Here is a 22,971-nt window from a genome sequence, read left to right as displayed (position 1 = left end):
GCAACCAAAAAGGTATAGATTGACATTGTGTTTCGAACACACACCAGATCCCAGAGAGTTTTCTTTGTCGACAAAATGCCAATGTTCTTCCTTCTCCCTCGCTCTTAGTCGCTCCCCCGTCGTTGTACAGCTCACCAACTGTCAACCACAATGCCTACAGAGACCACGTTGGGGCGGTTAGGAGACAAAGCAAATGGCAGACTTGCTGCATGAAATTGATCAGACTCTATTGCCCCCTCCATTGGTTATTGATGCTCAATGCACCCTTGGAGCCCTTTTAAATCTGGCATAGCTTGTTCAGCAACTGATCTCTGTCCCCTTGACAGCTGCCATGACATTTCATTGGTGACAGAATAATGAACTGCTGCTTATGTAAAAATGAGATATTTCACTGAAAATTTGAGGATACCATTTGCCTGCAAACGGTTCTCGGGAAAATAACTAATCATCAAAAAACACTGTGTCAGGGGACAGCATACTAGATTCTTGAACATTTATTTCCCCTGGCACCTCCTGAAAATGATTAATGCGCCGTTTGACCGATCTGGTGGAGTTAGTGTCGCTTTAATGTTGATAGACTCCCTGGCATTCGCAGCACATCTCTGCGTCAGCTAAATATACATGGTCTCGGGCATTTGCTGAAGCGTAACTTTGCATAATCATCAACGAACATGACTTGAAGCAATTTAATTAGTTTTGACTGCAAAGAAGATTTCTAACTGAATTGAGACCCAGACAGGAGTGCAGCACTGCTGAGCTCAAGTCTGTCTATATCTTACTCATGTATGTTATCCCCAAACATTGAAGTTATTATCAACATATTTTAAAGGTGCTAAATTCGGAATTCAGAGAATTAATATAGCAGCAATTTATTATATATATATAACTATTTGCTTTGTAAAGACAAAGAAGACCAATGTCTACCCGAACCGATAATGAAATCACTCTCCCTGATCATAAGTTGTAGTCCGATCTTCTCTGTGCTTTGTTGACGTAGCCGCCACTCTGCACTGTGCTCATACGGCAGTTACTGCTGATAACACCAGCCCGGCCCACAGCATCGCCCCACCAGGTTAACAACGCTGTTTGCACTGTTAGCACCGTTAGCTGCTAGCTGCTGGCTCAGCCGTCGCCATGTTGAAAGCCGTGTGGAGGCAATAGATATGCTCTGAATTGCGAATATAGCATCTTTAAGGACATTTCCAAACTTCACTTTAATTTGATCCTGTGTTCATTCCAAAACAGATATTCTGCTACATTGTCACCAGAAGACTCTTTTTAAAAGATACTGCTTAAATTAAACCTGCATACATTTGTTTTTGTAGAAAGCAGCTTATTTTCCCATCTTGCTGACACAGCAACAGTAGCATTGATTTGGAGTTGTGTCTCTGGCCAACTCCAATATTTGCTGCTGGGCAGGTAGCATGCAAAGAGCTTATCAGATTCTTTTCTCCCTGCAGTTGGCATTGGCATAGACAAGACCTGTGAGAGTGAACCAAAGCAGTCAATTTGCAGGCCATAAAACAAAACCCAAAACTACTATGCTGAAATTCTTTGTTAAAGTTATTACAAATATTTATTAGAGCAGCTTGAAGTTCTTGTTTTTTTGTTAACTACCTTTGACAAAGCTTGAGGAAATTGCAAATCTGAGTGTGATCTCATTTTATAATGTGTACTGTTAAGAAAAGGCTCCACCACACCAGTGTTGAGTTGAACGACCACAAAACCATTTAGGCTTTATTTGGACAATCAAAAATAATTTCGATAACGAGATCGGTCTACAAAAGTATTATATCACATTGTCACCCAAGGTCTTAGGTTACCTATACATTGTAATAGATATGTTTGATTTTTTGCTACTAATCACACGGTTAAAGTACACATCACCTTCAAATGATTTAGTTCTATGCCTTCTGTGGTAGACCCCATGGCATTTGTGTCCCGTTAGAGCGATAATGTCCATTATCATTGCACAACAAAGCATGACGGCATAAATAGCAGAACGAATTGTACAAAGCAGACACCCGGTTCAGGTAGCACACCGCCGCATCCAATTCAGAGGAGCCTAACTCAAAGTAAAATGTACCATTTGTGAGGTAATTTTATCTTCGGGAAGAAATGTCATCGCATAACTGTGAGGTGCAAGCTGAGACCCTTTTCAAGAAAGAAATAGCTGTGTGGCAGGTGTGTGTTTTCCTCCCTCACATCACAAATGGCCATGTGAAAGGAAAGCAAATATTACAAATATTACAATAATGTTATGTCTATGCCTGTGATGTCGTTGTAGAAACAGACCTAGTGGCTGTCACAGTGAGCATCCTGAGAGTGAGACTGGCGCTCCAGTATGACGGACGGCTCAAACAGCAGATCTTCCTCTCCAAGCGTTGAACTGTGCTCCAAGTTGACAAAGTTAGGGATGTTGAAGTGGGAAAAGAAGGCACATTCTCTGTCTGTCTTACTCTCCTCTATTAGTCCCTTGAGGGGTTGGTGTTCCCCAGCTTCCTCAACATCGTCTTCCATCTCGTCCATCCCAGAGGAGCTGATCCCTCTGGTCCCCTGCTGGCCTCGGGCCCCGCTGGGCTTTCCAGCTCTCTTGCGCTCTGGTTTTTGCTTCCCATTACTCTGATCCTCTTCGTTGATGTAGAAGTGAAAGTATGAGCGTGACTCAGTTAGCAAAGGACGAGAGAAGGCTTTGTCATTTTCGTCCTGGGGACTGCCGATGTCGACCAGACAGCTGCCCGGTCGATGGCGCTTTTCAGCCGAATCTGGGTTTCTGTTGAGAGACAACGATTGCAGCAGTGAAGTGACACTGACACAAAATATCAGGGGCATTTATGGACATTTTAGTCCGAAATGAACCTGCTGCTGAACACTTCAGTATTTCATGTCTTGTTTTCCTCCTTTTCACTATTTTTCCATCTGTGTGGAAAAACTAAAACACTAAAAATCATCCCAGCACTCATCCCTCAATCTTTTATCACAATAGTAAATGCATTACAGTCCTCTCCCTCAGTGCCTTCGCACACATCATCTCAGCCTCTGACATGAAAGCGGCCCCATCCTCTGAGATGACAAGTGTGAGAGCTGAGTTGCTGGAGCTCCTGTTGGTGCTGAAACTATCCCTGGGGGGCCGGATGTGAAAGTGAATGGAGGCATGGGCTGTGGACCTCCTAATATATATACTCACTCTTGATGTGGCGCTCCTGTCTTCGTGAGCAGCGTGAGGACAAAGAACATGAAAATGACAAACACGGCAAGTCCGACCCAGAAGCCGATGACAATGGAGTCTGAAATGTCAGAGAAGAAAGAATCTTATTTTAGTACATCATTTAATGATAATCCTTAAACCCATCTCTCTGCTCCTCCCTCAATATTTGTGTTTTTTTGATTGATCTCTGTCTGAGAGCAAAATTCTCAATTACTGAGTTAAAACGAGCATTCAGTACTTTTATAACTTGATCTCAGCATGTTATCAAATTGTCTGTATGTTTTGTCTCACTAAGGGTCTTGATCCTTACCATTGCAGTATAAAAACGCCAGTGGAGGTGCATGCCTGAAATATTGCTGCTAGATCATTTGTTTATTGAGCGGCAGGTCGCGCGTGTCACTCTCCAGCTGAAGCGATGCATATAGCTATGAAACGTGCAGCGGGTAATGCATGATTGCTAATGAACAGCTGTAAAGGTGAGTAACCCTGTTTGCTCGCACACAGACATCGCGCACCAACACACTCGCACGCGCGCTCGCACACGCACAGCAAAAGAATGGAAGATTGTCTCAGTGATGATGCACTATACAGTTGTGTTCAGCTTACATCTGTGCGCTTTGAGTCCCTCAAAAGACACGGGCTCCTCGTCGTCATAATATTCATACTGCCACACGTAGTCACTGCGACGTGCACTGGTTTGGCTCCGGTTGTGGAAGTCGGACATTTCAAACCGATTTACGTACCTTAACAACAAGAAAAACGACTAAAATCAAACCAGCAAAGACGCCAGGTCATATAAACGCATACTGCTACGACAAAGCCATAAAGTTTACGAACCACAATCTCCGAGGATTTGAAGCCCCTCAGTGTTTTTGAAAGCGAGTCTGCAACCCGTGAATTCAGTGAATTTCGGCAAACAATTCCTCAGATGTTATGTCCGTTTTCCGGAATTTAACAACGCTCCAAACAGATGGAAGACGAGAAGCAGGGAAATCCATCGCTTTACTTGTGACGCAACAACTCCATCCACCCTCCTGTAAGCGAGGCAGCAGCCTTTTGGTACACACCAGCGTCATCCAGCATCCTACATACTGTTGGCTCACTCAATCCCCGAGAGACTGAGATTACACTGCAAAACAATGTATTATTCACTGAGTGTGGTGTTGGGGGGCGAAGAAGATACAGGTTTTCTTCGTGAGGAGGTGTGTTCAATGCAGTGGATTCGTTGTTTTCTTTTAACCTCATTCTAGAAGAATTTGTATTGAAACCTTTTATGATACTTCATTTGTAGGCTATATACTATCAATTGAATGTGTTGCAGAGGGTGCTTGGGTGTGTGAAATATGAATAAAGTGCAAGTGCATGTAAATATTTTACATATTTACACACAGGATGTGTAAAAAATGTCAGAAAAATGTAACTCATTGAAAAGCCTGAGGATGTTTTTGGACAAACAAGGTAAAACAGTCACACCTTTTCTCATTGCAGTTTCACTTGTTTTAAGAGTTTTCTATGGTCGACATCTTGAAACATAGGCTTTTGGGATTCAACTATCATTATTTCCCTTTTCATTAAAAAGAATACGAAAAGAATAAGAAGTGCCTAAATCCAACCTGCCAATCGGAGTGAATGCCAGCTTCTGTCAACCCTCCCACCTTTACCTCTACTCTCAAATCCAAATGGAATAATGATTCAATACATTATGCATGATTGTATTTTATAATTCTATGACACACCACTTAATTTTAGGAGACACAATATAACTGTTCACATAACACAGTTCTTTGGAACAATTCATAGACTTCTAGGAACCAATGAGTCACGGCTAATATCAAGCAGCGTGATGCTAAACTAATTACCATAAATTATATATGCTCTTGAAAAATAGTTATTTTGGAAAACCATGTTAGCTGTTTATTCAGTCGTGTCTCGGTTGTTCCTTCTTCATTTCTTGGTAACTACGCCTGGAGTGCATTAAATGTTACTGTGTTCGCTATGTAAGTAGTAAGTATGGATAGTGCATCATTTAAAAAGTTATCATATCGTTTCCTGTTTTGTCTAAACACGAAACAACACAAGAAGTACACCAATGGATGGAACAAAAAACTCCTTCATAGCCATTTCCCAAAATATGCCAGTGCCATCACACAAATGACATCAACACCACACTTAAAAACAATGTAATCTTATTATAACATTATCCCAGCTCAGTTGAGTTTCATAATGTCATCAGTTTGTCGGTATACATTTCTACATTTGGGGACATTAATGAGCACTGTAACAAAATCAACTGGTGAATCTTTCATAAATTATTCGAATAACATGCTATTGAACTGCTGGCGAAACCCGTTTAGATCAAGCAGTTTGGGTTAAGTGTTAAATTCTGTGAAAACCCCAAAGTGCAGTTTTATAATTTACCGTACCAAGTCGCTCGAGGAAGTGCATCTCTAAATATCCTGACCTTTTGCCATTTTAGTGAAGCAAGGGGTTGTCGAAATGGTGTAAACAAGCAACCATGACTATGATTTTAAACATACCACTGAGGAGAACTTGAAAATGGGTCTGCTTGTGGCATGAAATGCTTATAAAAACTCTAAAACACCACATAGTTAAATGCCCTCTTTTCATCCTTGGATAAATCTTCATTCAAGCGACGGCTTCATTAGTAGTCCTGCATTATTTATAATAACTGTAACCTTTGAAGTAGACCTAGAGCCACTTCAGGCTTCCATTCATTTATAGACGCATCCCCCAAATGAATCACATCCACCAGAATGATTATGAATGCATAACATACATACATCTCACTGTAGACCTAGAGTTAACAATGCATTTTGTCTTTTGTAAATAGGCTGGTGCTGCGTTCGTATCCCTTGTCAAAACCACACAAACGCATGTCTGGACACTTCAGCTGCGAGGTTGCCTTGTTTTTTGCAGAACCGGTACTATTTTGATGGGGATCAAGCTAGGTTTGGCACCATTCACATAGTTTAAACATAGTCTTGTTGCAGATCAATGCAATTAAAGCCACTACTCACTCGCAAGGTTTGAAAATTCCTATGTCTGGCGCCATCTGGTGGTCGTATCAAGTACAACAGTGTGGCAGAGCTATTGCCAGACAATTCTGCTAAACCTGGGATTACGTTCATTTACCTTTTTTTTTTTTAAGGTAAACAGTTTCAGAATGTTTTCTAAAATATCTGAACATGGCAACTAGAGTGTAGTTAAGATGAAGACTATAGTTAAGATATGATGATGGTTAGACAACTAAAACACTTGGTTACAAGAAAGATTGCGGTCATGCTTACACAAAGCAAACATGAAGTGCTTGATTGTGAAACAACACAAATTAAAGTTTAACAAACAACATGCTCATGCAATACCTCCGACAGATCCGACCTGGCAACACACTAAATGAACTGACAACAACCTACACTGCACTGATCTAGTGACTGGGATAGTTTCTTCAAGTAGAAACATATGCAGCAGAGTAATGTAAAAGGCGGTCATGCGGTATGAAGCGTGCACACTACTAAAACCTTAAAGGCAAGAGGCTACATGGCTTGGAGCACTGAGACATGTAGTGATTGTGTCATCGGGTTATATTCTCTGAGAATATTTGTTGATTATTAATCCCTTCCAAATGATTTGTTTTAAATTAATTGCTCACTGCTGAAACAGACAGTGTGCCTCCTTAATATCAAGGAGTGTTTTTTGTTGAAGCCTTTTTGTCTCCAGATGACATCATGCCTCTTTCTAGTCTCTGGTGCTGCTCAGCTAAAGGAGAGACTTGCTCAAACTAAACTGCACAGTACTACAGAAATAACAAAGGCTTTTGTAGTGAACTCAATTTCACAGAATTTATTTCCCCTAGAGGCCCAGACCTTCACAAAAGAAAAAGAAAAATCCATGTTATCAAATGATGGATCACAAAAGTCACATTGCAATGATATAAAAGCACCAAATATTATTATTATTATAGGAATATGATTAAAACAGGAAGGTGTGGAAAGGCTACATCAAAGCTTTCTGTACGGTATTGTGTCTCATATCATCTGCAGATCAATAACGTAGGTACGGTATTTTTCAATGAAATAGCTGGCAGCTAAATGGTCAAAGTTCTTGTCAGGAGTCAAAGCTCTGTGTGTCACCAACACAATTGATGTGTGCCCGAATGTAATGTTGAATACACTTATTGTAAGTCGCTTTGGATAAAAGCTTCTGCTAAATGACTGTAATGTAATGTAATTAGAATACCGAATGTAAAGAAGACCCCTCCACATGGTATATTTTGTTTCTTTATGCCCCTAGCCTTCTGTATTTAATAAGCTCCAGCTCCTCATCTACATAATATATTACTGACTGCTGTAGTAGTTCTGATTAAGATTCAACATCTACTGCTTAGAGCCAGAAAGTTCCTCACCACAAATAGAGAGAAGGTTGCGTTTTTGTATGGTTGTATACTTTGTTTCTGCATTTTATCAACACTCTGCATTCATCAGTTCACTATGTGTGTGTGCTATGGGCCAGTATAGTTTGTGTTGCTTCTTAATTACTTTCACCTCTTTCATTTTCTTAATAACATTCTGGTGACAAATCGGCTCCAGCTTTAGAGCTGCTACCGCCCAACCAGTCGGCGACTCTACCTCTGAATCTGTACATTTGTGGGTAGAAACATTCAAAGGACCTGCATCAGCAGTGTGGTTACGTGCAGTGCATGATTCTGATGTTGCTGAGATAAATTCACTATTCCCTCACCAGCGATGAAGTCTCATCCTTGACTGCTCAACATCAGATAAATGAGCTCTCTTTATTTGTCTCCTGTTCCATCCCGTCTTTTTTTCCTTTCCGTCTTATTTTCCCATATAGATATTGAACTTTCACTTTCTAATTAACTGCATTCTAATTCCCTAATGTGTCCGATGTTTCAGTCTCAACCTTTTGCAGAACATCTCTTCCAATCTCTTCAAGCTTGAATTCACTAAGCCTGGGATACTGAGGCTTCCCATTGTACGTCCACTTTCAACATACAGCACTCAAGCACATTTTAACCTCACACCATTTCCCTTCTCTCACTCTGCAACAACTCCCTTTAACCCTTTCTACTTTGACATTTCAATTGACTCCCACATAAGTGGCATTTTTCAGTGCATCAGCTCTGATGGATGAGCCTTCCAAATCTGTTTTTGGCAACATGAACCCAAAACCGCGCTACACATCGAGCAGTCGCTGAACTTAATCTCAGCTGTCATCTTGACCCTTGCTTGGGGATTCAAGTCTTTGGTCTCTGCGGTAGACGGTCAGTGACTGAAATGAAGACGATGGAATAAGGAAGAAACAAAAAAAGAGAAAGTAAAACATTATTGCATCCACAATTGACCATTATATTGCAAGTGTTGTAATATTGTAGCTCCATCTTTCTTCAACTTGAAGCCATACAAGCTTAGCTGTAATAAATACAGCCTCTTATTTTCAGTTATTGATTTATTGTATTATGCTTTGTGGTTTGCAATCGAATTTACAGTATTCTTTTCAGTTTTTCTCATATTTCATCTGCTTCCGCTTACTTTCATCCCATCATATGGTTTCCAAGGGAACAATCAGGATTTCAACTAAACCAGAATCTGGGTCAGTCTGCCCTTCTGCGTAGCCTATTCTCAGAACACAACTCAAAGTTAGACTCATGTGAAATGCCCTCTTCAGAATGCAAATACTAAGTGGAAGATATACAGTATCACACAATCAGTATTGTGTATTTACAATGAAGGTATCTACATCTCAATAAGCTGAGGTGCAAATGAGATGGGATCATGATGTTGTTTGGCAAATTTACTCACACAAAATGGATTTTGAGCTGAGAAGTAGGTTTTTCCTTCATTTAAACATGAACAGCTCTCCATTGATTAGACGGTCCATTTTAAAATGGGCTGTTTGCACTTACAACCTTTTCCCCTTTAAAAAAACCCGGAGTAAAGGAACAATGCTCTGTAATTGCGAGCTGGGAGCAGGAAAGTGGTATTAAAGTGCCCTAAAGCAGCAGCATCCTCCCTCCTGTTGTCACACTGAAGAATGTTTTGCTTGTTAGGCCAGGAGTCATGTGAACCCCAGCATTACTCACGACAGCACGCAGAGCAGTGCTCAACTCCTTGGAATACATTTAAAAAATGTGAATATTTATTCGCACATTCTATCCTCTTTGTTTTAAACACGAGGCAGCTCTTTCTATTCTAAATAAACAGATATATTGTTCACATTGTTATTGTAAATTAAAATTTTGTATTTCTAATTCTAGGCTTTTGCAGTGCTCTTTTTTTCTTTTCTCTTTCTTTATTTAATTCGGCCGTTATGCACCAAAATACCGAGGCAAATTCCTTGTATTCCTTGTATGTGAAATAGTCTCCACTAAATCTTACACACTGGTCCTTTAATCCAGACGGCTGAAACCATACTAAATTGAACGTCACTGCACTGATGTCCATAGTCTCTGTCTATTGAAATAATTTTGACTCCTCAGATCTGTATTTGTCTGCCTCGGATTGTGACTTGATGTAAAATGAATAGCCTTCAAACAGAATCAAGGCATCCAAGGCATTTGGAGAGTGTGAGTTGTTTGGCTTCAAAACAGTAGATTGAGATATAGTTCTGTAGAGAAATAAAAAAATCATTGTTTCTTTTCAGATTCGTGTGATGGCTGAGACTGCTTCTCCATCATTTTAGTAAATCCTCCAAGCAAGGCCAAATAGATTCCCTATCTGTTGGAGTGTGACTGCAGGGAGGAAAAGAGCACAATATCTCAACATGTTCTCCCTTCAGTATTGAATGAAAGGGACGTTTTCCTCAAGATTCATTATGTAGATGGTTTTCGAGGAAAACAACAGGAATGTATTTTTTATCAGTAGCCCACCGTGAACCAACCACTTGCTCACTGATGTCCAAGGAAAAGATCAATATAAGAAAACCCCAAAAGTACTGCTGTCACTATACTGTATGACATAAGAACATGTTTTCCATTCAGTGCCACAGAGTACATCATCATCATCATCATCATCATCATCGTCGTCATCAAATTAGCCTTCAAAACAGGAGCCCAGCACAAAAATAATGGCGGAAACCACTCGCACACACTGGAAGCAGGACCATGGGAACCATGAAGGTATCATCATTGCATGTTTTATGTCGAGGCTTTAGCTCGTCGCGAAAGAAAGAATTCATATTAATTAGTTGGAAGACTGCAATGAGCAAAAATAAAGAGATAAGGCTTCACTGAATGGACTACTCGAAAAATATATTAGTTAATGCTTGATGTTGCCATGGAGAGGGATTTATTTGTGGTGAAGTATCGAGTGTCTCTGTAAGTGTTAAATGACTTGGGCAAAAAGAGAGGCAATGTGACCCGTGCATTATAAAGCACAAAGAAAGAAAAAAGTGAAAGTGAGACAAAAGTGGAGCAATTATATACTATGGAGATAATATGAGGAAAGCTATATGAGGAAGGGCTCTCGGTATAAAGCAGATGGAGAATTTTTTTAGTCAGGTTTAGTCTTTTGGTTAATTTTAGCAGAACAAAAACACTGGGTGTCTGAACAGTACTGATACCTCCCTGATGTTGAGCTGCAGCTTCTTTTTTTGTACGGTTCAAATCTCATCTGCATCTCTTTATCTCCATCTGATCCTTTCTATTTGATTTATTTCAATGGGGGAGGCCAATACGGGATACTGGCTTTTTTTCCCACTTTATGAGTATTGAAGAAAATGCATGAACACTCTGCTGACCTAGTTTTACTATATTATATAAAGAATATATAAGAATAATGCTAATAATCTGCCCAATGAAGGCAAAGGTCTTGTTTGCTCATATGTGTTTGAACAGCAAGAGCATATCATGCATCCATTTTCTTTTGCCATTATAGTACAAAGTATAGCAAAAGAGTAAATAACACAAAAGACGCCAGCAGCAGAGCATGTTGTGTCCAATTAGCTCTGGAGCAGAGAAAGAGACTGACAGAAGAGAGGGAGAAAGAGGTCTAGAGCTCAGTAGCAAGTTTTGACTGCTTGTTCCCTGTAGAGAGGGAACGTTATGTGGATAGAGCTTGTGGGCAAAGAAATCCAATGCTGGTCATGCACGATTCACATTAGAACCCACTCTCATTGCAGGTCTTCTACAGTACATTATAACAAGTTGTACTTTCAAATGTGGTACCCATTAGCTCTGAATAAAGCCAGATGAAAACATTTAGTAGTGCCTCTGAGCCATTGTGTTCTGAGACAGCTATTGCGTTGCAATTTTGGGCAGATATTTGTAACAGTATAAAGTATAAATGAGCACAACCTTAAATAACGCTGTAGTTATTACATTACATTTTATATGCAGCAGTAAAATTGATCCAAAACATCATATAATAGTAAAACACACTTTGAACAATTTACAGCACAATGAGTACTTTTATTTTGATACTTCCAGTCAGCTTTACTGATAATACTCAGGCTATTGTTTACCTTAATTAAGCTTTTGAATGCAGGGCTTGTAGTCGAGTATTTTTACAGCGTGGCAGTAATTTGACAGAAGGATCTGATTAGTTACGCCACCACTGGATATTTCTCCAGCAACAAATGCGACCAACTGTTGCCATTAGCATTTCATCCCAGCATGTAGCCCCACACTGCCCCCCACTGGTGCACTGGCAGTAAACATTCCACTTATCTAAAAGAACGAATGGACCAGTGCATCAAAGAAAGGTCTTCCTCGTAAAGGGCAGAAAAGTGGAGCTCATATAGCATTTGCATAATATATTATTGATGGGTTTTCCATATGGGGGTTTGTGATGCATTCAAGCCTTGCGTCTGCTAAGGTGCAGCTATTAGCCCCCCTCCTGCTGTTGTATCTACAAAAGGCTGACGCGTGTCAACCCCCCCCCCCCCCCACACACACTCAGCACGAGCCTTCTTCCATCATCCACTCAGCAGGCAATGACAGTAGGGCACGGGTTTCTTCACACCTCACGCACAAATGGCTAAACAGACGCAGATAATGAAAGGTGAAGGAGTTGAAGAGTTTGAAGAGCAACTTGTTATCAACAAGAATTTAACTAACAAAACTGAACTGTTATCAACATATTCGGTTTCTTTACAAACTGCATTAACATCATATCTCTGGAAAGGACGGTTAGACTAAAATTAAACTTTACATTGTGCTCAAACACTTCACATGGGCAATATATATGATGAAGAGAGATGAAATATATGTTTCGTCTTGAAAATATCTTTCAAATAGGCAAAACTATCAAGAGAAATGTTTTATATTCTACATTTGATATTACGAAAGAAAGTAACCATATGGTTGGAGTTTGCTGAAGTGTGACTTCGCACCTGAACACCGTGGCGCATGGAGACACTTGGAGGCGCGTCAAAGCGCAATTTGGCACCGGCTGCCAGGACCCTGATAAATAGGAGCTTCCTGCCTTCAGTCACATATCCTCTGAGAACTTAACGCAGGACTGACCGACACAAGGAACCATGGAGACTTTAAATGCCAACAGTGGATTACCTTCTGCTTTTCCTGGAGTCAATGTTGCTCAGCAGTCCGGTCGTTGGTGGAGACCATGGGTTGGAACAAAGGACACAACGGGGGCACAAAGAGTGAGTTTAGACGGCTTGATTAGGCTTCTGGTGTTTTTGTTAATTCAAACGTGCGTTTCTTTAAGGGGTAACAAGCCCTAACAAGGTCGGTTTGTTTTATTTTTTAGGATAACTCTAATGACGGAGACCTTTCTGCTGCACAACACCACAAAACTCCTCAGGTCGTTCACCCTGTGAAGTAAGTAGAGTTTTGTTAAATAAGTGATGTTTAATTCGTATGCAGTTTATTTTTTTTGTCTTATTCATTTGTTTGTTCTCTTTTAAAGGTTGTTCTGGCCGAAATCGAGATGTTTCGATTACCTGTACCAGGATGCAGAAATGCTCCTGCGCAACTATCCGGTCCAAGCGACCATCTCCCCTTACAAAGACTCCAGCAGCGATGAAGACAGCGACGATGAAGAGGAGGAGATGGAGAAGGAGCTGAACTAAATGGGGCTCTCTCGCAAGCCTTTAAATACGCATTGCTGCATAATGTGATAATATATTTCTTATTTATTACTGTAAATATATGTAAATATACCGTTTTCACTTCTTTACCAAACAAGAATGTGAATGCTTAAGTTATTCCTTTAACACTTCTACCTCTTTTGTACTTTGTTAAGAACTGCAATAAAATGCATTAAATGAATGTTGTTGTCTGGGGCGTAATAATTTAGTTGATTCCGACTTTTTTTCTGTAGTACGAACTTGTACAGTCGAAATCAAATCAGTTTTTTTTTTTTACAGAAATTAATACTGAATTGAGTTTTTGAGGGAAAGGACATCCACTTTTATAATTACTATTTGAAAGCCAGGAAATGAGACATCAATATTACTTTATGTCTTTGCAAGTTGTAGCAGGTTTGACATATCCGCTGCTTGTAGCGGAGCAGCTATTTTCCCATGGATCAGTGTAAGGCTGTAAACGCTCCATTTCCTGCGCAGTGTCGCCTGAGGTGCGGAAATGTCAGTGACACGTGGAAGGTGTCAACCGTGTCAGGAGAGCATAAAGATCGGCATGTGAGATAGTCAAAGGGGAAAAAAACATTGTTTCATGTGGGTTCGACTTAAAATATTATTTTTTAAATACATCAGGACAGAGTATCCTACTCTATGGGTTTGCCAAAAGATCAATGCCACACTGTAAAACGTGTTTTCTTTCCTGCACTTACAGGACAGAACATGAAGGAATGAAGAGGTTGATGAAGGGTTTCATGAATTATTGACTGAATGTATATTCCAATTCCAATGTCTGTCTCTCCAACTTTAACAAAAAAATAACCAAGTCAAAACAGCAGAATGTGACAATCAGGGCCGAATGAACACATCATGGGGCCCTGAGGTGTTGGGGCTCTATAGAACCCTTGTTCCTTCTGCTTGCTGTGCATTGTGTAATGTACACAATCACTTAAACACACATAAAGTAATTCTAAAGACTATGACAACATTGCATCTCATCTAGAGATTTACTCAACCAACAGCATCGCTTGTGTGTCCAAGAGCTTTTGGTAATGTAAAAAACACAATTTGTTTTGGAAATGCACCATGTGAGGTCAGTGAGGACATCACCTACGATTAACTTCTTTAAATTGATTTAGAGATGAGGTACTGATCCTTCATCAAACATCTCAGTTGGTACTGTGCTGTAGTTGTGTAAGCTATCTTAAAAAAACATGTCGAACACATTTGCAGATTAAATAACAACAAACCAAGTGACACACAGTGAACCTATAGGGCCAAGGCCGCTGGGTGTCTGGGGCCCTGCAGTCAGCTTCTGTAATAACAATACTCTAATGCAATGCTGCACTATGAAAAGAGTATATGAAGTTGTATGTTATATAACGCCTTTCTAGTCTCACATCAAATGTCACACAAATTCATACACTGATGGCAGAGGCTGCAAAACAGGATCCAATTTAAGTGCTTATTCGCACCACTGGCACAGCTTTCTTGCCCAAGGACACTTCAACCTGCGACCTGGAAGAGCCGAAGATGGAACCGCTGATCTACCGATTAGTGGTCGACTTGCTCTACCTCCAGAACCACAGCCGCCCCTCATTGTGATGAAATTTCAATGGAGATGTAAACTAGGTTTAGAAGGACTTTTGCTGGTAGGTGTAGTACTTATGGTAATACAGTTGGGATTTCAAACCACAAAAAAATGGTCTATGGCCTGTTTAAAATAGGTGTCTTGACTCATCGCATTATGCAGGTGATCATGATGCTCTTACATCAACGTTTCTGTTAAATGCAGGAAACATATTGCTTGAATATGATATAGTTAAATGCACAGTTTCTAGAACTTCAAAACATATATGCAGACTTGACATCTAATAAGTTGTCTGTGTTGGTGATGGAAGTTATTGCATGCATTTCTGACTTAGTGACTTGAACTCTTCAACTTACCCTGGTGCCAACCTTTCAAGCCTTTCCGTGGGAACCCATGGGATCATCTTTAGGTGCTTTGCAGGGTGCACAGTTTACACACCTTATTAACGCTAAACATGGTGGCCTCAGGGGTGCTGCACTGCCACTGAACTACTGACCTCCACAGAACAGACTGTATTCTGATGACAAGGACGACCTATATATTAAATAACGATCTGATCTTCATTCACATTTTTGTTTTCACACCCAGATTGATACAAAAACTCAGGTACCAAGACAGTAAAGGTGTAAAGCAACGCACAACGTTGCACCTAATGTTTTCCTGTGCAAGTCATGGGTAAGGATGACTACTGAGCATCTAAATCAAATTGAATATTCATCCGCAGGACTGAATTAGGAGTTGGTGATGACGCTCTGATAACCTCTTCAACCTTGGCCTGCATGGTCGAGACTTTCCCATGCCTGGGTGTCAGAGCTGGTGATTGTAGGAGTGTCACTTACTTGGGTGTGACATTTGCTCACCTCCAGAGTTAAATATACAACCAGCCAGGGACTGATGGCCTGTCTGATGAACTTATAACTTTTACTGCACAAACTTTAGGTCAACTGAAGCAGAGATTTCTTATTTGAGGGTTTATCTATACATACTTTCCCTTGTTTAGTTGTAGAAATCACTTGTGGGAGATTCCTGAAAAGGAGAGCATAGCTGGAGAAAAATATCTACAGTCACAACAGAGTGTGAAGCAAAGTGTTTACCATGAAACACACATGCAATATGTGATTTTTTTGGTTTGGACTTTTACATGTTGTTCTATCCCGACATAACTTTGTGAACTCTGATGAACTTTGCACAGCTTCAACTTTTCAGACGCATGCTTTCCCAGGAGCTGGTGTGAAGTTGGGCGTGAGGAATACACACCTGAGGGGGTAAACGCTCAGTTCAGTCCCATGGTTGACCTCTGCGCTCTCATGTGTCACAACTGCCAAACACCCTCTCTTTGCCTGCGAATACATTATCTTAAAATAAGTTATAGTCCGGCTTTAACAAAGAGTATGGATATCAACATTCCCTTGGTCCAGTCTGTCTACTTAAGATCTATACCTTTGATGATCATAATAATCCTTTAAAAGTTATCAATTTCAAAGCAATTGTCGGAAATTAACTCATAATTTGGTGCTTCTCAAAAGTGAGTATTCAGAAACATGCATTATTGTCACTCAAGATGTTACTTTTTGTAATGAAAGCTCATTTGGAGAGTGTGACTGCTGGCCTGCCCCGTGAACTTTGACTAGGCTCGTGGTGTGATCACAGACACCAAAAAGAGGTGACCGAGTGTGACCGAGTGTGACCAAGTGTGACCAAGTGTGACCAAGCGTGACTCCGCCAGGCTGAGACTGAACCTACTGCGCCAGCTTCTCACAGCCACACCTTTGCTTTTTCTGTGGGGACAGAGGGCTTGTTGTCAGAATAGTCTATTTATGACCGGTTGTGTTTTCAAAGGTAGTTCGGCTGTACGCCAAAGGGGGGCAGTGTGCTTCTGCTCATGTGCAACTTTGTGCATGCAGACAGGAAGTGCTGCGTTGTTTGGAGTAGAGAGTTTCTCTGGTGATGCAGAATGTTACTGCTCTGTATCTCTCAGAAAATATGCTACAAAGTGAATTTCCATGCACCGATGGACAATGAACTGTAAGCACTGCTTTTCTCCAAATGTAATGATGTTTACTATTGATGTCAATGGAGATTGTTTGGGGGTTCAGGCATTATTTCAGAGGTCTGACATGTCAGTACCTGTTATCTAATACTAAGTGACGTAGAATATTAAATACAGTGTTATAGTGTGATGCCTGGGACGCAAACATCTGCTGTCAAACAACCTGTTTGGGGATGTTTGCAGTGTGTGTGTGTCACCAACCTGTCACCACCTCAACATTCAGCATTGTATGTGGAAGCACCACTTGATGTTTGTCCACAGTAGAACCAGCACAATTAAAGTTCCCGTCTCCTTCTTTTTCTTCTTCACTGTAAGATTGAAAAATCCTTACAGGGCCCTTATCCACTTCTTGTTTTCCCCTTTGATTAGCTGACAGTTACTTAGAGCTGCACAGCACAATGAGCACTTCAGACCAACAGATGGGGCAAGATAGCCAAAAGTGAGAATCCATCTGGTTTTGGGCCCAGTGATGTAACTCTGCAGTGCTTCCACCTGGGAGCGGTATTGCACTTGTTCAGTAACCATTCATTTTCAATTATAGGATGTTGACAATTCAAACTCCACATTTTGTAAAAGATGTGAGTAATTTGGAAGGTTCGGCATGTGAATTTTTATGGAAAATAAATACAGACACAGAATATTAGGTACTGGGTTAAATATATGACTCTCATTTTAGGTTTCAAAATGCATAATAAATGACTGTAAATTGCTTCAAAATGGCTTACAATATTTCCATTACACGGCAGTGCAGTAGAACATGCAGTCATGGTTTTCATTAAAAATGTATTTCAAATAAATTAAATTGTGTTTGAACATAAGTAGATCCCTTATCAGGGTTTAATGGAAATACTGAACTGATTCAGTATGTGTTGCTTCAGGGTCCAAAATGAATAGAACAAATAAAATAAAGTATAATTAAACTAAGTAAATAAACTGGAAAAAAGGCTTATAGTGGATTTCTTTCATTTTCTCTTTAAAATACATTTTTATTAATCCAACTCTAATCCGCCTAATCATTATGTTCATATTACTTTATACTACTTTATATTTCATTAGATTACTTATTTATGTCTTGAATTGTGTATTTTTGTATTCATATTATTTACAAATTGTTTTGTAAGTGTAAATTGCTGCAGTGTAAATTATTAATGTTGTAAAGACATTACAAATCCTCTCATAGCACTGTACATAATGCAGTGCCTGTCATTCATGCATGCTACAAATGTGATGCACATAAACAGCAGTGTGATTAAGCAGCAACTAGACTGAGCAGCCGTCTTGTGGTAATAAGATAGAAGACAAGAAGCATAAATCTGTCAATGGAGTGAACACTTTCATTCGTGTTTCTCTGTTGAGGGAGAGAAACCACAGTGTTGCTCTCCTTCCTCTCAGCACATAAACATTCCGCCTCACGCCGCTGTCTAAGAGATATAGCTGTTGTGCTTTTCTACACCTTGTAATCTCGCCCTCCACTTAAATAGTTAGTTTGGTCTCCTCTCTCTGAGATGTGTGCTGTGGAGATAATTACAATTTCAGCAACGTTTGCCAGGTGATTACCTCATAATCCCCTATTTCATTTGATAAGTCACGCATTGATTTAACTCAGAGTTGGACCTAATGGAGTATCTTTTCCACCGCCACAGTGATTTGTATGCTGGGGCGAAAGGACAACGTTGGTTTGGAGGCAGAAAAACAGCCGCTCGCCATTCCTTTTCACTCTGATGAAAGACAAGCAACGAGGAGGCAGGTTTAATCACAGCAACCTGAATGTGAACGGTAAATCATTGCAATGGCTGATACAGTAACGTGTGGTGGTGGTTAGGATAGTTCCTCTCACATTAAAGCTCCCTGTTTCTTTTTTATATTCTCTCTTCTTGCAGGCGGGGAGGGGGATGGACTGATGAGAGATAAGAAGAGTGTAGGGAAGAGAACCCTGCTTGGTATTCACCTGTCTCTCCGGATCAATAAAGGTAATTTGGGCTGATTCCTCCCTGTAGGCCTCTTAGCAGACAGACGGGTAGAGGGGTCAGCCACTGCTGAGCTGCGGGGAGCTGGAATAACTTAGAAACACACACTGCAAATTACTGCCCCTGTTTGAGAATCTCTCATTCAGCTATTCCCATGCCCTGACAAGAGCTACAATGTGATGCAGAGTCCTCAAACAAATGTGATTGGAGGCAAGTAAGTGCCCTGCAGGTTTTAGACCTCTACAGGTCTAGATATACAGTACCCGTGTCTGGAAGAAGTGGCTAGTTAATATATGGCGGCTGCCTTTCAATTTCCTGGCAATTCTGCAATTGTTTTTAGACTTTTCCCACAAAAATGGACCTAACTTTCACCTTCATCCTAACTTTAACCCGAACCTGAAAAAAGAGAGGGAAACCAAAAGTTTCGTCATGACTATCGGTTTTCACATTTTAGACTTTGTGGCTATACCAAACTGTTCAAAAAGGGGTTATGATAGCCATGAAGAAGAAGGTTTTGGAGGTGGGAGCTTCAGATTCAAAGGTCAGGCCTCGTAACTTACCATGGAAACAGGGGTGTCAAGTTGAATGAGAAATAAGTCTTGCAACACACACACATACACACACCCAACAACCCTGATGTAAGATCATGGCATGAAATCTTGGATTGTGGTTTACCTTTTAATCATTTTATGGTTCAAATAAACCACCTGTGTTCCCATTCTGCTGCTATTAGGATTAAAAGAAAATGTCTTTATGACAAATTTTTCTTGCATTTTTTTTTTACCATTTCGTTTTTTTTGCTGTTGTTTTTTTTTAGTTTTTAACATTCCTGCTCACAACCTCTCTCTGCCTCTCTGTCTCTTGGGGCTGCAGCGGGTCTCATCATTCGGTTATAGGCATGGAGGATGCCGTCCGTCATGTGGGGTCACCAGTCTGAGAGGAATGCTTCATGTCAGGGATGTCAGGGGTGTCAGGGGTGGAAGGAGTGTCCCGTGGGAGACTAAACCCACAAAGACTGAACCCCACCTCTGGCCAATCACTGCTGCAAGTCCTGCTCATGTGGTGTGTTTCATCAAAGTACACAGGTGTGCACCGCCCCTGCATGTATTTTCTCTCTCACTTATATTCACGTGCAGGCTTGGTGTTGTGACCTCGTGTTGGAGTGCTCACATGTTACCAAGCGCACTCATATGCTCATACATGCTCTCTTTTTTCCCTCGTATTAAAAGGTGTAATGTTGACTGCAGACAGTGCAAAAGGGGTTTTTATTGTTGATTGCCGAAGAACAGAGGTGAGTGAGGTTGTTTGTACAAGCTATGGCAGAGCAGGTCCCTCTCAGTTTTGATGCAATTAATAAGAATGGGGGTCCTCATACCATTCCCATGTTTTTTAGAAGAAACGTTTGGTTTTGCAGCCTGAAAAACGTTGCTCGCATGCAGTGTGATCCTGGGATCCATGTTATTCAGAAAGAAAAAGAAAAGTGAGTGATCTTGTTGACGTTCAGAGAACTTTTCTGAATGTAGAGTCGTTTTTAAGTTTCCTCTTTGAATCAGCCTTCATGCAGTAACAAAGTTCAAATTCACAATTTCAGTGTTGTTGTAAATAGCTCTTAAACATTATAAATCAAGCACTTATTTATAAATTAAATGCGTGACTATGTAAAACGTATTTTAGGATCTTTAAAACAGTCTTAAAAGGTCACCTCGACATGCCGTATGGACAATGAAACTTTTACATACATGTCTTGGACTAAATTATAACTCCGCCTTAAGAATCCTGCTAATACATCAAGTGTCTTGCAGAAATGTGATTAATAGTCTACTTTTGCTTTCCACATCCGACTATCAAACTTCAATTATCTTTCAACATCATTAATTGTTTCTTGAGGAAGCACATATTGATAGTCCAACATGTGCAGAACAGTTTGAGGCCGACTAAGCTGACAAGTCATTTCCATTCTAGTACCCTGACCTAATCACCATATCTTATTATCATTCACACGAAAACACTAATTACAAAGGCAGGGTGAACCTGATTTATGCTAATAGAAACGTGAATATGCGACGGATGCATTAATCTAGAGTATAGGACCCTGCGCTGGTGTTAACTGTGATTAGCATGTGATTACCATAGCACGGGTTATATCTACGGGAAGCCCTGCTTCTGATGGGCTTGTGGAAATCTCTCTACTCACTGGCAGAGAATGGGGCTGTGACTCTTCACGGCATGAGGAAATAATGTTAATAATACAAAATGAACAATTTTGATTGTTTTCTTCTAAACAAAAATATCTAATTAGCAGCAAGTCAATTTGAACATGGGTTTAGCCGCTAAAACATGGGCATTAGAGCTTTTTTCTCGTAGGTGGTTCAGAGGATAAGGATAGAAAAAAACAAGAGTTAGATCACCAAAAAGTATTTTAAAGGGTTAGTCCACCGAACAAAACAGAAAAATGTGTGAACGAGATCAATTTCAGCATATTACTGTGGATAATGCATTGAGCACGTTACAATTCTCGAGACTGTGTCTTTGGTATAAAGTGGGTCCAATGATTACAACAAATATCTCAAAACCTTATCAAATAAAACCAAATTCCCTGCATAGCAAGATACCACGAGAGGAGAGTAAGTATTTATTTTGTGGTTTGGGGGAACTGGCTGGCAATTTTCTATATTTTTATTATTGACAAAATCCAATGAAAAGACAACCCAATGTCTTAGTGTGTCTCTATTTTTTGACTTCCCTACCCTGTCTGTGACATTCAGACCATTCCTTTCTACTGAAGATATCACTTTTTAAATATATAGTTTAATTTTTGAAAAAGCCAAGTAGTTTCCTGAAACAGTTGGGCACTGTAATTTTTTGGCAAATGTTGCACAACATAGCCTGGCACAACATTGACTCTGACTTTTACATCCCCAGAACAATTACAGACATTACATATCCCTGCACAACTCTTCACTTTAAATATACACATGACACTTTTTAATAACAGACTTATTTTAACGTACTTTTTTTTGTTTTTGTTTTGTTTATTCTATTGTAAATTTATATATTTTTGGTCTTTAAATTGTCTTATACTATTACACTGTGTTTATTGTTATGCACCAATCATCAAGCTAAATTCCTTGTATGTGGAAATGTACTAGGCATAAACCGAATCTGATCTGAAACAAGTGTCAATGTGCATTTGTTGGGGACACACATTTGGTGCTCAAAATGAATATTTATGGCAGCAGGACGGTGTATGTCTTGTGTATGTTAAGTACAGGCTTTTGCTACACATGCAATACTCGTGCAAAATACGGAATTTTACCACTTAACCTTTTGATGCTTTCAAGTGATTTTATTTGGACATATGACTGAATGGTTGCAATTATAAACCAAAATAAAGCCACTCATTTAAACAATAAGCCCATCACTTCCCAGTATATCATATACCATATAATACTGTATTAGACAGTACACGTGGATGTGTTGAAGGCGACACTTCCTTTTGCAGAGTGCAGGTGTTTCCCAGTGGCAGTCCCCTGCGCCATCTGTTCCTCCGGGTGGACCACCACCAAGCAGCATCCAGCGGACAGGAGGATGCGTTTGTTTTGGGAGACACGAGCACAAAAAGAGGGGGCATATCCTTCTATCCCTGCTTTGATCCCTCTATTGAGAGGACCCAGGCATGGCCCTCTCTCAGCATACCCCCGGCTTGTTCCTGCCTGGATGGCTGGTCTGATGGCTGAGACTGGGGGCTAGCGAGCCCGGCACTCCAGCAGAATGAGCCTATTGACGAGGCAACAGATTGGCTTTGAGTGTACCTGATGTTTATCCCCCTCTTCTCCCCGCTGGTCCCCCTTCTCCCTCTCGCTTTCAACCAACCAAAGACAATCCCTGAATCTCTATGTTTCTAATCAAATTGCCAGTGTGTAGTGGATTTAAGAGAGTGGCAGAAACCATTGTTGGGTAATCTGTGCCAAAAAGGAGAGGTGATGTTAAGTGCGGTCCTTTTCTTAGTCAGGATTAGGCTTGGTTTTTCTCTGTTAGCCCTCTTTGGGTAATGCGTTTGGCTTTAGAAGCAGCTTGGCAG

General features: G+C 40.4%; 2 protein-coding genes across 2 annotated transcripts; one reads left to right on the top strand and one right to left on the bottom strand.

Moving 5' to 3' along the window:
- Window positions 1-1,715: 1,715 nt before the first annotated feature.
- LOC142942294 (melanocortin-2 receptor accessory protein 2A-like) lies at window positions 1,716-4,201 on the bottom strand. The gene is made up of 4 exons (XM_076084563.1): window positions 4,046-4,201; window positions 3,815-3,951; window positions 3,188-3,287; window positions 1,716-2,773 (listed from the first exon to the last, which is right to left on the bottom strand). The coding sequence occupies exons 2-4, from the start codon at window positions 3,930-3,932 to the stop codon at window positions 2,296-2,298; spliced, it is 696 nt and encodes a 231-aa protein (XP_075940678.1). The 5' UTR covers window positions 3,933-3,951; window positions 4,046-4,201; the 3' UTR covers window positions 1,716-2,295.
- A 7,981-nt stretch (window positions 4,202-12,182) lies between these two features.
- Window positions 12,183-13,472, top strand: ripply2 (ripply transcriptional repressor 2). The gene is made up of 3 exons (XM_076084218.1): window positions 12,183-12,844; window positions 12,952-13,022; window positions 13,111-13,472. Exons 1-3 carry the CDS (start codon window positions 12,722-12,724, stop codon window positions 13,271-13,273), a joined length of 357 nt encoding a protein of 118 aa, XP_075940333.1. The 5' UTR covers window positions 12,183-12,721; the 3' UTR covers window positions 13,274-13,472.
- The last annotated feature ends 9,499 nt before the right edge of the window (window positions 13,473-22,971 follow it).

Source organism: Anarhichas minor, unplaced genomic scaffold, assembly GCF_050575085.1.
Source record: "Anarhichas minor isolate MPS153535 unplaced genomic scaffold, ASM5057508v1 ptg000136l, whole genome shotgun sequence".
In the NCBI taxonomy this organism is placed as follows: domain Eukaryota; kingdom Metazoa; phylum Chordata; class Actinopteri; order Perciformes; family Anarhichadidae; genus Anarhichas; species Anarhichas minor.
This window is presented reverse-complemented; position numbering and strand designations above follow the sequence as displayed.

Bases quoted from the DNA above. Each gene is read 5' to 3' on its own strand.
- LOC142942294 (XM_076084563.1), bottom strand. From the start codon at position 3,932: ATGTCCGACTTCCACAACCGGAGCCAAACCAGTGCACGTCGCAGTGAC. The intron at 3,288-3,814 runs GTAAGCTGAACA...CTGACATTTCAG, and splicing joins GGGACTCAAAGCGCACAGAT to ACTCCATTGTCATCGGCTTC. The intron at 2,774-3,187 runs GTGAGTATATAT...GTCTCTCAACAG, and splicing joins ACAGGAGCGCCACATCAAGA to AAACCCAGATTCGGCTGAAA.
- ripply2 (XM_076084218.1), top strand. From the start codon at position 12,722: ATGGAGACTTTAAATGCCAACAGTGGATTACCTTCTGCTTTTCCTGGA. The intron at 12,845-12,951 runs GTGAGTTTAGAC...TTTATTTTTTAG, and splicing joins ACACAACGGGGGCACAAAGA to GATAACTCTAATGACGGAGA. The intron at 13,023-13,110 runs GTAAGTAGAGTT...TCTCTTTTAAAG, and splicing joins CAGGTCGTTCACCCTGTGAA to GTTGTTCTGGCCGAAATCGA.